Below are 15540 nucleotides of genomic sequence, written 5' to 3'. Positions count from 1 at the left end.
GGCGAAGGAGGGAAGAGGAAAGAAACCTGGTTTCACGGCGGACTTGACAAAAGAGGCATCCCTTGTTGCCAAATCCAGAGTGGAGAGGGATAGGACCAAAGCAGGACAGGACGGTGGTTAAGGTGTCAGGCCTGGGAATCAGGCAGACCTGCATTTGATCCCAGATCTGCCACATCATTTAATTTCCCTGAGCCTCAGTATCTTCATCAAGCAAATGGAAATGGCAGGCATGCCTGTCTCATGGGTGTGGAGTGTGGCAAGTAAATAAAACTAAGCTCGATGGATGACAAAAAGGCAGAACACTGGGCACATGAAATGAGCTTGATCAAGGTAAACTCCTTCTTTGGTATCAGACGTTCTCAGAGTGACCCCTTCCGCGGCCCTGAGCATCCTCAGGTCATCTACCAAACCTCCACCCTGATCGAAGTCTTAAAACCAAAACCCTGTGGGCAACTTGGAAGGTGCTGTTCCCGTTCTAACTCCTCTGCCCCAGGGTCTCACTACCTTGGATGTTCTCATGTGAAGTACGAAGGGTGTCTAAGCCCATGCTTTCTGAGCTATGAAGGGTCTGAGAAAACGATTCATTCACAGGTGTTGAAAACCGTGATAACTGCTTGCCCTTTTTGTCATTCCAATTGCTGAAAATCTGAGAGTCTGTCACATCAATGGCAGAAATGGAGGAGACCAAACTAAAGCTTGAGTTCGCCAGTGTCTTTTCTGGAACAATCTGACTTGAAGATGGATGGCTTTGGACCCCAGATGGGACATTCTCAACCTCAACGATGACTTCATTCACTTGGTCACCAGAGAGCATCTCTGGCTTCCTCCAAGCCTTACTCTCCACCAGGGTGGGCTTCCCAAGACCTCATACAGCAGTCACACTGGCATTGTTGGGAACCTCCAGGAAAAGGAATGACAGCCACAGAGAGCCGCCCCATTCACAGTTTTTAATGCCAGGATGAGATGGACAAAGCTAGCCCCACACAGATCATAGCACAGTCCCCCACATCTACACCGGAGGGGTCTCCTCGTGAAGAGGTGTGGTTTTTCTGCAGAGACTTCTGTCGCAGTAGCTAGGTAAGAGACCGGAAACAGAATTCTTTATTGAAGACAATGGGATTCTAGAAACAGAAGGCAGAGATTCTTCTAAATGACTCATAATGAAAGGGCAAGATTTTCTTTTTAATTTGGTGTCTCTGGTCTAAAACTCATGTTTTATATTTATAGTTTTATGTGCCTATGTAAATCCAGATGGGTTTATAGTGAAACAATGACTATCTCCTGACTGTCTTGGGTGGCCCACCTTGCTGTCTGTCTGCTTCCCAATACCCATTCTCTCTTTTTCTCATACCAGCAGAAGCTTCCTTTCCTGTGCAGACACTGTGCTCAGTTAAAACTCTCCCAGCTTCCTTTGTGGCAAAGGGTGTCTCCTTTGCAGCCAAAGGTGGACCTGTGACCCCGTTTTAGCCAATAAGATTGTGGCCTCCAGGAATGCTCTTTAAAATGTGACACTTTGCCTGATTTCACCTTTATCGCTTCACCATTTTGCCTTCTTCCTGACCAGAGGCTGCCATTTTGAAAACAAGAGGTTAAATGTTCACCCTCTAAGGATGGTGGAAAAAGAAGTTTTAGAAGGAGCCTTAGGCCTTGAGATCATCATGGGCAGAGGTGCCATATAAACTTTGGACTGTCTCCTTTCGTACTTCTTGTTACAAGAGGAAAATAAATCCCTTTATTGCTAAACCACTGTCCTGTTTCAGTGCTGGGCACCTGGATGCAATTCCTACCCAATAGACCTGATCTGGAAATCACCTTGGCCAAGCTGTTTATTTAATAGTTGGAGAAACTGAGGTGCAGAGGAATGAACTGACCCCCCTCCTCATCACACTCTCATTAAATGGCAGGATTGGACTAGATCTCTACCTCTTCTCCCCACACCAACGATAATTACCAGTAACAATACCTGCCGTTACTGCAGGCCAACTACTTTAAATAGAGTATATTATTTAATTTCCACAATCACCCTACGAAATAAGTACTATAATAAACCCCATTTTATAAGAAAACTGAGGCCCCAAAAGGTAATTTGCCTAAGGTCACAAAACCAGCAAGTAGCAGAGCTAGGGATCAAACCCAGGTCTGTCTGGTCCCAAAGCAGGGCCTTTTAATCACCTCACCCTGGTCCTCTCCTGTAACAAGATGCTGATGTATCACTCATTCATTCATTCATTCATAAATGAATGACTATTTATGAGTACCTACTATGTGCCAGGTACTTCCAAACGTGGGCATGATCCATCAGAGTGACACTCTATCAGGAGACTGTCCACCAATTAATTATAAATGATTTGAGAATCAGAACTGGTGCAAAGCAAAATGGTGAAGAAAGCCAGGTTCATCTCTGGGTCCTCTATTTCTTTACTTCTCTCTGCCTTCTGGGGACTTCTCTTCCACCCAGAGGCCCTAATCTTCATGCTGGCCAGAGAGAGCATCTTAGGAGGTTTAAAGACATTTCTTTTCCCCAGTAGTTAAAGCCATTCCCTGCTCTCGTGGGAACCAAATGGAGAGCATGACCGTTTATATCCCCATGGTTTTCTCTCCCAAGTAGCGACACCTACCCCTTGAAAGATACAGGCCTCCTTGATGAGGCTCTTAAAGAATGAGGCTACAGGCTATCACCCACGCTAGGGGGTCAGAAGGTGAGGGATGGTTTGAAGTCATGGGGCCCCGCAACTTGCGTTGTTACTTAGAGGGCGTCTTCGGTTTATTCCTCGTTTTTCACAGGTTTGCCTTTAACTTCCAGTATTCCCTGGCCTCTCTCCTCTAATGCTTTTTTGTTTCTCAGCCTCTGCCTCTGATCAGACCATCATCACAGCACACAGTGATCCTTGTAGAGCTTCCTAACTGATTTCAAAGCCTTCTCCAATCTGATTACTCCTACCCTCCACTGTCATAATAATTCTATGATTATTCAGAAAAATTTGGCTCAAGGCACTGCCATCTCACCAACACATGTATTAGCCACGGGATGGACATGTGACCCAGCCTTCTTTCCTACGTAAAAATGATTGGTTCATGTGTAGGCATGTGTCCCAAATGGGGCTGGAGAGAGTCTCAGCACTGACTGACAGGCCTAGAAAGAAAGGAAGACTTTCCATGACATTGCTGAGCTTTGTGTGTGTGTCTAGGTCTGCTGCTGTCATGCTCCCTGGCCTGCAGGGAAAGCCTGACTGGTTGAGATGAATGAGGTGAAGCTTAAAGAGAAGCTGCATCAAGCAAAGATGAGAAATAGATGGAGAAAAAGAATCCAGGTGGCCCTGAGCCCCTGGCTTCAGACTCAGAGGCCCTGGTTCCTGTGACTCATACAACAAATATCTCTGAGCACCTACTATGCGCCAGGCACTGTCCTAGGTGCTGGAAGGTAATTCTACCTTCAATTCTTTGTTTCCCCATATCCTTCCCACCACACAAGGCTTGGGCCTGGGTGAGTTGGGTTTCTGTCACTTGCAACCAGAAGAGTCCTAGTGAAGACACCCTGATATCCAAAAGAGAAAAAAATTGCATGTTTAAAAGAAAACCCCATTATGATAAATTAAGGAAGTACTCTATCAGTTACCACACCAGAGGCCAAGAGGAAATGGCACTGTCTGCATTGCCTTGAACACATTCCTTCTTTACGGCTGATATTTTGGGTCACCGTCCATTTAAGCCTTACCTTGGGGTGACGTGTGCCAATCATGTCCAGACAAGGGTGGGTCTCCATAAGCTTGGCTGAGGCCATTGTCACCCACATAAGCAGGGTTCACTGGAATGAAGAGACAAGAGACAATTAATCCCACCACACTAGATGTTACTGAGCACACAGTGGTCAGTAAGACTTGTTAATGGGTCACAAATCAGAGTTCGAAAAATACTTGTCTGGAGGGGGAGGGATGAATAGATGGATCTCAGAGGGTTTTAGGACAGTGAAAATACTCTGTGTGATACCATAATGGTAGCTCCATGTCATTATATATTTGTCCAAACACATAGAAGGTACAACCCAAGGTGAACCCTAATGGAAACTATGGACTTTGGGTGATAAGGATGTGTTAATGTAGGTTCAATTGTAACAAATGTCCCACTCTGGTGGGGGACTCATAACGGGGGAGGCCATGCACATGTGGGGCAAAGGACATGTGGGAAATCTCTGTTACCTTTCCCTCAATTTTACAGTGAACTAAAACTTCTGTAAAAAAATAAGTCTTCTAAAAATTGAGTAAAAAAAAAAAAAGCTTGTCTAGGTGATGACAAAGCTTCCTTCTAGTTCTAGCATTTTATGATGACACCTGAATAAATTTGAAATTGGCATGATTTTCTTAAGGACAGAGTCCCCTTTCAGCATCTACATGACAGTGTCACATTTCAATATATTTTTATTCAACTCATGGTAAACAATGAAGGCTAAACTCCTCTACAGAGAAAATGGAGCACATTTTGATGGAGATGTACAAAATTATACTGCAGGAGGTTCTGGAACTTCTTGCCAAGGATCAGTTCCTGGCTTTGCTGCTTACTAGCTTCATGCTCTCAGGCAGGTTACTTAACGTCTCTGAGCTTCAGAGTCTGTAAATCAGGGATAATAATAAGACCTTTGCATAGGATTGTTGGGGACATTGAATCAGTTAGTACGTGTAAAGTGCTTAAAATAATCCTGGAACATAGCAAATTCTTAATATATATTAACTATCGTGGTAAATTAATTGTTTTTCAGCAAATATTACACTTCCTCCACCTTGGAAACCTCCACTGAAGTTGGGCTTGCTCATGTGATTTGCTTTAACCAGTGGAACATGGTAGAAGTGACAGTTTGCTAGTTCCAAGTCAAGGACTCAGAGACATTGTATGTTTCTGCTTCCAGCTTATGCCATGGGAAGAAAATCGCCCAGGTTAGCTCACTGGGTCAAGAAGGACACTAGACCTAAATAGAATCTGTGACCTCAAATCAGGCACAGCCAAACCCAGCCTGGTTCAGTCAAACTCCAAGCAAACCCACAGATGTGTGGGTGAGAAATAAATGATGTTTATTGTACAACATTGGGTTTTGGAGTTGTTTGTTATGAAGCATTCCTGTGGCAATAGCCAACTGATACATCCCTTACAGTTGTTGCTATTAATTCAGTTAGCATTGCTCAAGCACCAGCTGTATGCTAGGCACTAGGAAAATCACATAGAGCCTTGGAGGATACATGGGTGAAATGGGTTCTCCTTAAGGAGTGCATAGCCTAACAGGATGGCATAGCACTGGACAAATGAATGCCGGCACAACGACCTTGGTCCTAAAAGGAGCCCAGAGAAGGAAGCCACACTTTATGTGACCACTTTTTAAAATAGCTTTCTAATTCCAGTTCTATGGAGCTTGTTGGTCAGGAATCCGCATTTGCCCTGATCCTACCCAGAAGTAATGCAGGGTCAGAGAGACTAGATTCTGATACTGGCTCTTTTGATTTAGTAGCTGGGTGACCTTGGGCACGTTTCTCTCTGAGCCTCAGTTTTCCCCTCTGTAACGTGGAGAGCTGTAGTGTCTGTCTGAAAGGTGGCCGCAGATGAAAGAAGACTGTAAAAGTAAAGTGCTTGGCAGGGTCTCCAGGGCATGGGAAACACTCAAAACCTGCTGGGCGTTATTAGCTCTGCTTGCGTTGGGGTGGGGCAGTGTTTCTGAATCTTTTTTTTTCATTACTGGCCACCTAAGTAGTCTTTTTAGACATTTCTTCCTTATTGCCCTCCCCCATGATATTTTAATACCACAGATATACATATAACTATATACATATACTGTATGCATATCTGCTTTATACATAAAAAGAGGAAGGTTTTTTTCTGGCCTTTCAGTAAATTTTCGCCCCTTGGGATTGATATGCCCCACTGAGAATGCCTGGCCTAAAGGTTCGGAATAGCCCAAGTGAATGTCCTCTATGCAAATGTGTAAGAGTCCGCGTTTTTCCTTAGTGCGTGGCAATGCATCCCACCCCCTCCTCCCTGCCTTCTTCAATCCCTTCCCCACCCACCCCCTCAGGGCTGAGCAGTCCTCCCTCTGCACCAACCAACACTTGGGTCCCTCACTCTGTTCATGACTGAACACTCCTTTTTCCAGCTCTCACGGGCTCTGAATTCCTATAACATTGACTTGTGCCATGAGTTGGCTTCTTCTATCAGACAACAAGTCCCTTTTTCCTTCCGGAAGATGAGAACTGGTAGAATCTCCTTTACCTCCTAGAGCTAAACCTTCACACACGGCAGATTCTGAGAAGGACGTGATTTTTCACGCATTGTCAGTCTGTTTGCTAATTTTCTTTAGTCTTGATGTGCTGGTGTCACCTACTCACTTAGGCTTTACGAACCGTGAGGACAGAGCTACTTCTAACTCCCTGTGCCCCCAGTAGGTTCCAAAGACACAAGTGCTGACCATCTGAACACCTTCAGGATGTGCTGAACTAAAGCTGGACACTGGCAGCCACACAAACTGAATCTAGTCCCCCAGCGGTTTTGTTTGCCCAGCTCAGGGATTTTATTTATTTATTCAAAAAATTATTTTGGAGCATGTAAAAACCCAGATTTCTGGCTTCTTTAGAAAAATCGGAGGATCTGGCCACACTAAGCCCATCTTCCCACATCACGGCGATGGGCTGAACCTGACCTTCAGTCACCTCACACAGGCACAACCCCTGCCCAACCTGCTTTGATAATTGATGACACTGCTTGTCTTCTCTAGACCCTGAATGTTCAACCCTTGTAAGGTGGGTGTTTGAAGGAGGAGGGATAAACCAATTCTTCTCTTGCTGATCTTTAATGATTGGTCCCAAGCCCACTGAATTTTACTTTCTTCCCAGGATATGATTCTCTTCTTAACAAATGCTTACCATAGCCACTTCCAGGAGCACCTGGCACAGAGGGGCTGTACGGATTTGCCATCTCCCTGGATTTCATTTCAATGCTTTCAGGATAATCTCCATCCTTTCTCCCAAGGATGCCCAAGGGGTCTTCACCCTCACGGTGAAATGAGGGCTGGATAGAAGATGCTCTGCTGAGCATTCTGAAATCCCAAAATGATGGATCAATAGTCATCCAATAGCGTAGTAAAGATAGTCATCCATCCATCCATCCATCAATTCATTCATCCCACAAACGCTGACTGAATGCCAACCATATGTTAGGCATGGGCAATGGGGTGAGAATACGAAGTTAAAGACATGGGTTGTCTACCCTCAAGGAACTCTCAAGACAGTCTGGCCGAGCTTATTAACCACAGCCATAAGCAATTATAATACAAGTAGCAACTGATGAATATAAGAAGACAGGCCCAAGGAGTTCAGAGGAAAGAGAAGAGAATTTGGCCTGGGAGTCTGAAGGGAAATCTACATGGAAAAGAGACATCTGAGCTGGGATTGGAAGGATAAATTAATACATAGTTAGGAGGAGGGCATTCCAAGGATGAAGAACAGCACAAATAAACATGTGAGACCAGAAAGTGTTGAATATATAAAAGGAACGCTATGAAAATCAATTAACCTGGAGCAATGATTCTCAATTTTGTGTATATACCTATTCCCAGGCCTCACCCCAGACAACTAAACAGAATCTCTGAAAGTTGGGCCCAGGCATTTGTATGATTTTTAAGTCTCCCCAGGTAATCAGATAATTCTAAGCATCAGCCAAGGTCAAGAACCACTGACCTAGAGTACAGGGTTCAGGTAGGGAGAGGATAGCAGAGGTGGGAGGAGGTCGGTCAGGCTGGGCTTTGGCTGGCATCTTACATTAGCTCAGCGCATCCTCATGCTTAAATGGTCTCACAAGTGAAGTGTAGTCTTTCTCCCAAAGGTTATGAAGAACAATGGAAGATGAGAAACAAGGGAGTGGCAAGGTCAAAGGTATATTTTTAATGAAGAGCCAGGCAGTGGGGGATAAGACCAAGGAGGACATTTTGACCTGGTCTTATTAAGCCACCTATTTAGGTTGTATTTAGCATTATTCCTGTAGGCATTTGACCTCACTGTGCACCCAAATCCCATATCCTTGTTCCTAGAGGTAAATAAAAGCCATTAGTCTTTGTTGAATTCATAAATGTTACGAGTAGAAATAGTACATACAAAATAAAACTTGTATTGGTTGAAATTTCATATGGTAAATTTGTTATAGGTTAAGAATAACCTGAAAAATAAATAAAGAATCACATCTTGTTGGCAACATGAACATTAAGAAACTTAACCCAGGAAAAACAAACTTTGGCAAAACTGTCACCCAAGACTAACACTCAACGACCCAAACTGTACCTAGTAAAATTTGTCAATGACCAAAATTGATGGAAGATTAAAATCTTTTTGACAAAATTTAGATCTATCAAATCTGAACCAGGAAAAATTGGACTTTAAAAAAAAAAAAAACCTCCTTAGAGGAATACCAACCACGGCGAAAACTAATCAATAAAACTTGATGAAAACAACAGTGCAGAAGATCAATGAGCCAAATCTACTCTAAACATGAAAAGTGATCAATTCTGACAATAATTTCAGTAAAATAAAGATGGAAGTGGAAAAAAATCAGGAGTGGCTCAATCATCTTGTATAAAAAAATTGAGGAGTTGAATGGATTTCATGGAGTTAGATCTTCAAAAGACTTTCTTGATTAAAATGCCTTCCTGTTGATATAATTCTGGTTAAAATGTTTGGGTTCATAACTATCATCTTAACCCTAACCTCACTGGTGAAGTAGCAGTGTCAAAACAGTGGGGATCTAAATGTCTTGCAGGGATTAGACAGGAAGAAATAGGAGACTGGGAAGGATGTTATCTGAGCAAGAAGTGATGAAAGATTATGTTCAGGTAAGGGCTTGAAGCCTCAGGCTGAGAGTCCAAGGACGAGGTGCGGTATACAGGTAGGCATGAAAGTTTCACCATAAATTCATGTCATGGAAATAATCATACATGTCCTTATCCCAAACATCGCCAACCAAGTTCAATTGACTTAATGATCTAGCCTTCATCCTCCATCCCCAGTGGAGGGAGATTCCGGCACTTACTCTCTGGTCATTTCCGGGTTCTCTGAAGAGCCATAATCATGACCATTCTCAGCACCTGGGTAATCGGGCTCCCCCCAGAACTTTGTAGAGTTCCCATAGTCCTCAGCGCCAGGATAGTCTGGTTCCCCAAAAAAGTTTGGAGAGTTAGATTGATTCTCAGCATCTGGATAATCAGGTTCTCCCAGAGTGTCTATGTACGGATTGATTCTGGAACCAGCATATTCTGGATTCCTTCTGGAGTCTGGATGGTTGGAATTGGCTCTGGGGCCAGAATAGTTAGAGTTTCCCTGAGCTCCAACGTAGTCTGGTTCTCCCAAGGAGTCAAGATAATCTGGATTTGTTCTGGAGCCTGCATAGCTTCCACTGCCTTTGGAACCTGCAAAATCAGGATTTCGTTGAGATGCAGAGTAGTCTGGCTCTCTGGATGAGCCTGGGTGATACGGATTGCTCCAAGATCCAATATAATCTGGCTCTGCCAAAGATTTGGGATTGTCTGGACGTCTGGACCCTGCAGAGTATGGCTTGCTCCTGGTGCCAGGGTAGCCTGGATTACTCCAAGATCCAGGATAATCTGGTTCTGCTAGAGCCCCAGGATAGTCTGGACTTGTTCTGGAGTCTGCAGAGTATGGGTTGCTCCTGGTGCTGGGGTCATCTGAGTTGTTCAGAGGACCTGGCGAATCTGGGTATTCCTGAGTTTTCAAATACCCCCGAGTATGGTTCTGAGACCCATAATAGTCAGGGTACTCTGGATCCTCCTCATAAGCATTATTCCTGTAGCCAGACATGTTTACCCTGGAGTATTCAAATGTTCCTGCCTCTGCAGTTATTCAGGGATCTCTTTCTTTATCTGAAAAACAAAAAGGAAGGAAAGGTCAGATTTTTTTTTCCCCTTTCTTCCCTGCAAAGATTGATGGTTATTTTCCAGTACCTGTTCTTTTTTCTCTCACAGTTGGGGACACAGCTGCCCAAAATAAAGACTATGTTTCCCAGCCTCCTGTGCATCTAGGTACAGCCATGTGAGTGGTCAACGAGATGTGAGCAGAAGTGATATACACAACTTCCAGGTTGTGCTGTTAGAGGGAAGGGGTATTCCTCCCTTTCTCAGTCTTCTCACATCCCGTGAACTGGACTGTGGAAAGGATGGGGCGCTTCTTGGCCATGCACACACAGGCAGCACCCCCCCTAGGGAGAGCAGCAAAACAGCCTGGGTTGTTGATGATTTCACAGATCAGTGCCCAATATCAGCTTGGGCTTTTATGTAAAGAAAGAAAGAAACCATTACCTTGTGTAAACCACAGTTTTTTGGATCTGATACTTTTGGCCAAACTTATATCCTGACCAATACCTTCTGCTGGGGAGGGGAGCAATGAACCAAAAGATTGGAAGAAACAAGGACTTATTGAGCACTTTGATTGCACTTGCTCTTGGGTTCAAAGCATAAATTACTATGACCGCATAAAGGAAGAATGATTAATGGTAACTAGAGGGCTTGGGTAAGGAGACAAGCACTACCATCCCTTCCAGTTTGAAAATATGGTTTTATGAGTTCTATGAGCTGTAATCTATAGACACAGCATACTTTCAAATCAGAAGTGATGGGGTTTTAATTTCTAAGTGAACTATCTGTTGTTCTTACTTGCCTTTTACCCGTTTCGCCTTCTTTTGGCATCAATGCCCTGATTTTCCTCTGGGCATCTGCTCATGGTCAAGGCTGATTGCATTCCTGACTCCAAGGATGGTCACATGACAAGTTCTGGCCAATCAGTGTCCACCATACCCCTGGCCACAGTGTTTGGTTCAGGAATGGGCACATAACCCAAGTCAGTCTTCCAGGACCTTGACGGACTAACTGGGAAAGATGTGCTCTTATTTCACTAAGTTGCTTTGGAGATAGAATATAAGCCTGGAACTTCCAGTGTAGTGTCAGTCAGAACAGCAAAGAAAATAAGTAGGGGAGAAAATTTAAAGAAAGAATTAATAGGATTAGTGGACTGACCTGATACAGGAAGGGTGAGAGCTAAGGAAAAGAAAAGACAAAAATACCTCCACAGTTTGAGCCAGCATGATTAGATAAATGGCAATGCTTTCGAAAGAAGGAAGTAGACCATTTTTCAAGTTCAGCCAATGTCTACAGGTTTATCTCTATGTGAACAAAAAGGGTTAGACTTTTTGTTGAGTAATCGGAGCTAAAGAATTAACCTTCTGCCGTGACCTATAGCCTTAGAATGTTTATTTGCCAACTCAATTCCATATTTCTCAGTATAGCAGAAGTCAGTTTTTCATTATCTTGCCCCTGCCCAACAACCACTTCTCTCTTTTGTGGCAACATTTTCCTCTCAATCCATGTCCGCCAGGTGTAGACGTGTGACCCAATCAGAATTATTTGCTTCTTGGCCACAGTGATTGGGTCGGAGCCAGTGAGACTCAATTCTGGGAGTTTTGTCAGAAATGTTGAAAGAGAGAAGTTCTCTCTTTTGACCGGACTTGGAGTTAGGAAGTTATAAGCCTGAAGCTGCCAGAGGTCACCAGGCGAGAAGGCCTGCCTGAGAGTGGTACCAACAGGGAACAGAACAGAACCAAGAGATAAACAGAAAGAAGGATCAAATGTTATGACACTGTTTAAGCACCTGAATCCAGCCATGCCTGAAGGCAGCCAGCCACTGGATACTTGAGTCATTACATTCCCTTTTTGACTTAAGTTGGTTTGAGTTGGTTTTCTGTCATACGCAAATGAAAGAGAATTTCACCTAATATGCTGAGTTTTACAAAAAGAAACATCTGCACAAACTGAGTGCTATAAAGACTAAATGCTGGGCTTTATTGCAACTTATTTTTCATAACATGGAAAATGAACCTGTTCATTTACTTATATTGTAAGACCAGAAATATATATATATTTATGGTCTAGGATTTCCATAGCCTACTAAAACCTTAGCTATTACATCTAACAAGCTAAATGATGCCTACTAAATGCAAGAAAATGAAACCTGGTACAATACCAGCCTAAAAGAAATAAGTATGTCCACCAAAAGGCAATGAGAGTGCTCATAGCTGCTTTTCTTATATAAGTGCCAGAAATTGGAAACAACCCAACAGAAGAGTAAGTAAGTAAATTGTGGCATACTCATACAATGAAATACTACACAGCAGTAACAAAGACTGAACTTCTGTGACATGCAATGACATGAATGCATCTCACAGAGGCAGTGATGACTGAAAGTCAGATACAAAAGAGTACAGATTGTATAACATTTATACAAAGTTCAAGAACAGGCAAGCTAATTAATGGTGCTAGAAGTCAGAACAGCGATTACCTTGGGGAAGGGAGGAGATGGGAAACAACGGGAGCGAGCCTCTGGGGTTCTGGAAATGTTCTCATCCTGATCGGGGTGGTGGTTACATGGTGGCATGTGTGTGTGTGCAGGTGTATGTGAAAATTCATCAAGTACACTTAAGAACTATGCACCTCTCTATAAATATATAACTTCTTACCTTTAAAAAGAAAAAGAAAATGAAAAAGACCTAAACCAGAAGCCATAACAGGAAACCTTCTATTTTCCATTCTATTTCTTTCTGTTATACCAGTTGAAAAAAAATGAATGGTTCTGGCAGACAAACATTGCCAGCTTTCTCACATGTATATCACAGAAAATCTGAGTGGATGAAAGCAAAAACTAGGTGAGAACACGACACATTATCTGAATTGAATCGTCTGTCTATGTGAAGCTGTAAAATGAAATGGTTAGGAATCCAGCCCTTGGCATTGGGTATAACTGGGTTTAGTTTCCATCTGCTGGCTGTGTGGGCTCAGGCAAACCACTTAACCTCTCTGAGTCTGTTTCCTCATCCATCCAACACTAACAATGCCTCATAGAGTTGTAAGGAGTGAAAAATATGAGGCACATTAATAGCTGTCACCAAGGAAGCCTTCACTGAACAGAAACTATTATTTACCACTATTTCAATTTATGTATAACGTAAACTTGGCAGCTTCCACAAGAGATAAGGGTTGGTGGACAATAAAAGTCAGGCATTGCATTTGCAGCAACATGGATGGACTTAGAGATGATCATACTAAGTGAAGTAAGTCAGAAGGAGAAAGACAAATATGATGTCACTTATATATGGAATCTAAAAAAAATGATACAAATGAACTTACTTGCAAAAGAGAAACAGACTCACAGACATATAAACAAACTTATGGTTACCAAAGGGGAAAGGTGGGGGGAGGGATAAATTAGGAGTTTGGTATTAGCAGAGACAAACTACTATATATAAGATAGATAAACGACAAGGTCCTACTGTGTAGCACAGGGAACTATATTAATATCTTGTAATAAACCATAGTGGAAAAGAATCTGAAAATATATGTGTATATATACATACATATGTGTATATATATGTATGTGTATATATATATATATATATGAAACTGAATGACTTTTTAATGACTTTTTAAAAATGGATGACAGTAAAGTATGGAGAATAAAAGAACAAACATTACCAAATACTAATCTTTTTCATATTAATTCGAGATTTGTGTTTATTTTCTCAAGGAAATAATACATGACTGGTAGAGCAGAAGCTCTCAAGCCTCCCCCCAGCCCAGTTTCCCACCTCCGCCCCGCCCCTTCTCTGTCTGGAAACCAGCACTATCATGAACTTGGTGGGTGACTTTCCATTTCATATTGTTTATACTTTGACCACTGTTAGGGGTTGAATTATGTCCCTGGTAAAAGAAACATTGAAGTCCTTAACCTCTGGTATCTCAGAATATGACCTCATTAGGATATAGGATCTTTAAACAGGTAATCAAGTTAGAATGAGGTCATTAAGGCAGCCCTAGTGCAATGTGACTGTTGTCCTTATTAGCAGCAGAACTTTGGAGGCAGACATGCACACGCGAGGAGTATGTGAAGAGACATTGGGAAGATGCCATGAGAAGATCGGAGTTATCCTGCCACAGGCCAAGGATCACCAGAAGGTGGAAGAGGCAAGTGAGGACCCTTCCCCTACAGGCATCAGAGGGACCATTACCCTGCCGACGCCTTGATTTCAGACTTCCAGCCTGCAGGACTGTGAGACAATAAATTTCTGTTAAGCCATCCAGCGTGTGGTACCTTCGGCCTGCATCGCCGAAGTCCACTGAGAACAAAATCAGCCCTCCCCCCACCCCACCCCTGCATTTGAGAATGGCTGAGTTAAACTGAGATTAACACGGGAGATCTAAAAGGGGTTTTCCAACTCTCCAAGTCCACGATATAAAGAAAAATTTACAGGAAAAAAAAAAAAAAAAGAAAAAGAAAGAGAAAAGAGGTGAGACCTTTTCATTAAAGAGAAAGAAGTGGACATCTTGGATGAAAGTGAAATCTAAGTTAGGAAGTGAAATGGATGTACTTCTGAGACGCAATAACACTTGCCTACTCGGAATCAGGCAGCGTGAGCAAGACGTGCATACACTTGCTCAATCTCCACTCGTTTTGGCGTGGGGACTCTTCATGCTCCCATTTTACAGATAAGCAAGTTGAGGCTCAGGAGTCAGTAACTTCTCTGAGTTCTCACGGACAGTAAGCAAGGACAGGAATTTGCATATAAGTTTCTTAACGACTACGCTTGACCGTCTCCCACCTAGACTGACTCCCTCACTTTTTAATTTACTTATTTAACCACTGACATATCTTGAACAATCAATGAAGATTGCTCAAGCAGAAAGGGAAATAAGGGCAGAGGGTTTTCCCCTACTTAAGATAGAAAATAAAAACAACACAATTCTGATTCATGTAAAAAGAAGCCTTCTTTGCAGAAAGAAAAACAATAAACAAGCTGGATAAAAGGAGGCAAGAATTGGTATAAAGACAGACAAACAGACCAATGGAACAGAGTAGAGAGTCCAGAAATTAACCCTTGCATATAGGGTCGAATGATTTTCAACAAGGAAGCCAAAACCATTCTACAAGGAAAGGACAGCCTTTTCAACAAATGCTGTTGGGAAAACTGGATATCTACATGCCAGAGAGTGAAGTTGGACTCCTACCTTATACCATATACAAAAAGTCACTCAAAATGGATCAAAAAGACCCAAAGCTAAGACCTAAAACTATAAAACTCTTGGAAGAAAACAGGGGGAAAGATTCATGACCTTGGATTTGCAATGATTTCTTGATTTGACACCAAAAGTACAGGCAACCAAAGTAAAAATAGACAAATTGGACTACATCAAAATTTAAAACTTCTGTGCATCAAAGGAGAATCGGAAGAGTGACGAGACAACCTGTGGAATGGAAGAAAATAATTGCAAATCATATATCTGTTTAGGAATTAATATCCAGAATATATGAAGAACTACAACTCAACAACACACACACACAAATACAAATAACCAGATTTAAAAATAGGCAAAGGACTTGCATAGTCATTTCTCCAGGAGATATACAGATACCCAACAAATAGATGAAAAGATGCTCAACATCATTAATCATACAAAAC

General features: G+C 42.5%; 1 protein-coding gene across 2 annotated transcripts in view; it reads right to left on the bottom strand.

Annotated features, from left to right (window-relative positions):
* Positions 1-15540, bottom strand: part of TMC5 (transmembrane channel like 5) — an 82846-nt gene that overhangs the window by 33618 nt on the left and 33688 nt on the right. For both annotated transcript variants that reach the window (XM_082430961.1, XM_082430960.1), the window contains 3 exons: positions 9055-9901; positions 6900-7072; positions 3716-3805 (listed from right to left, as the gene is read on the bottom strand). In XM_082430961.1, coding sequence (XP_082287087.1) covers positions 3716-3805; positions 6900-7072; positions 9055-9839 — 1048 coding nt within the window. In that variant the 5' untranslated portion in view covers positions 9840-9901. The remainder of the gene's footprint in view (positions 1-3715; positions 3806-6899; positions 7073-9054; positions 9902-15540) is intronic.

The sequence above is a fragment of the Balaenoptera physalus genome (genome assembly GCF_965194825.1).
Source record: "Balaenoptera physalus genome assembly, chromosome: 16".
Taxonomy (NCBI): Eukaryota; Metazoa; Chordata; class Mammalia; order Artiodactyla; family Balaenopteridae; genus Balaenoptera; species Balaenoptera physalus.
Note: the sequence above shows the minus strand (reverse complement) of the source record. Positions and strands in the feature narration are given on the sequence as shown.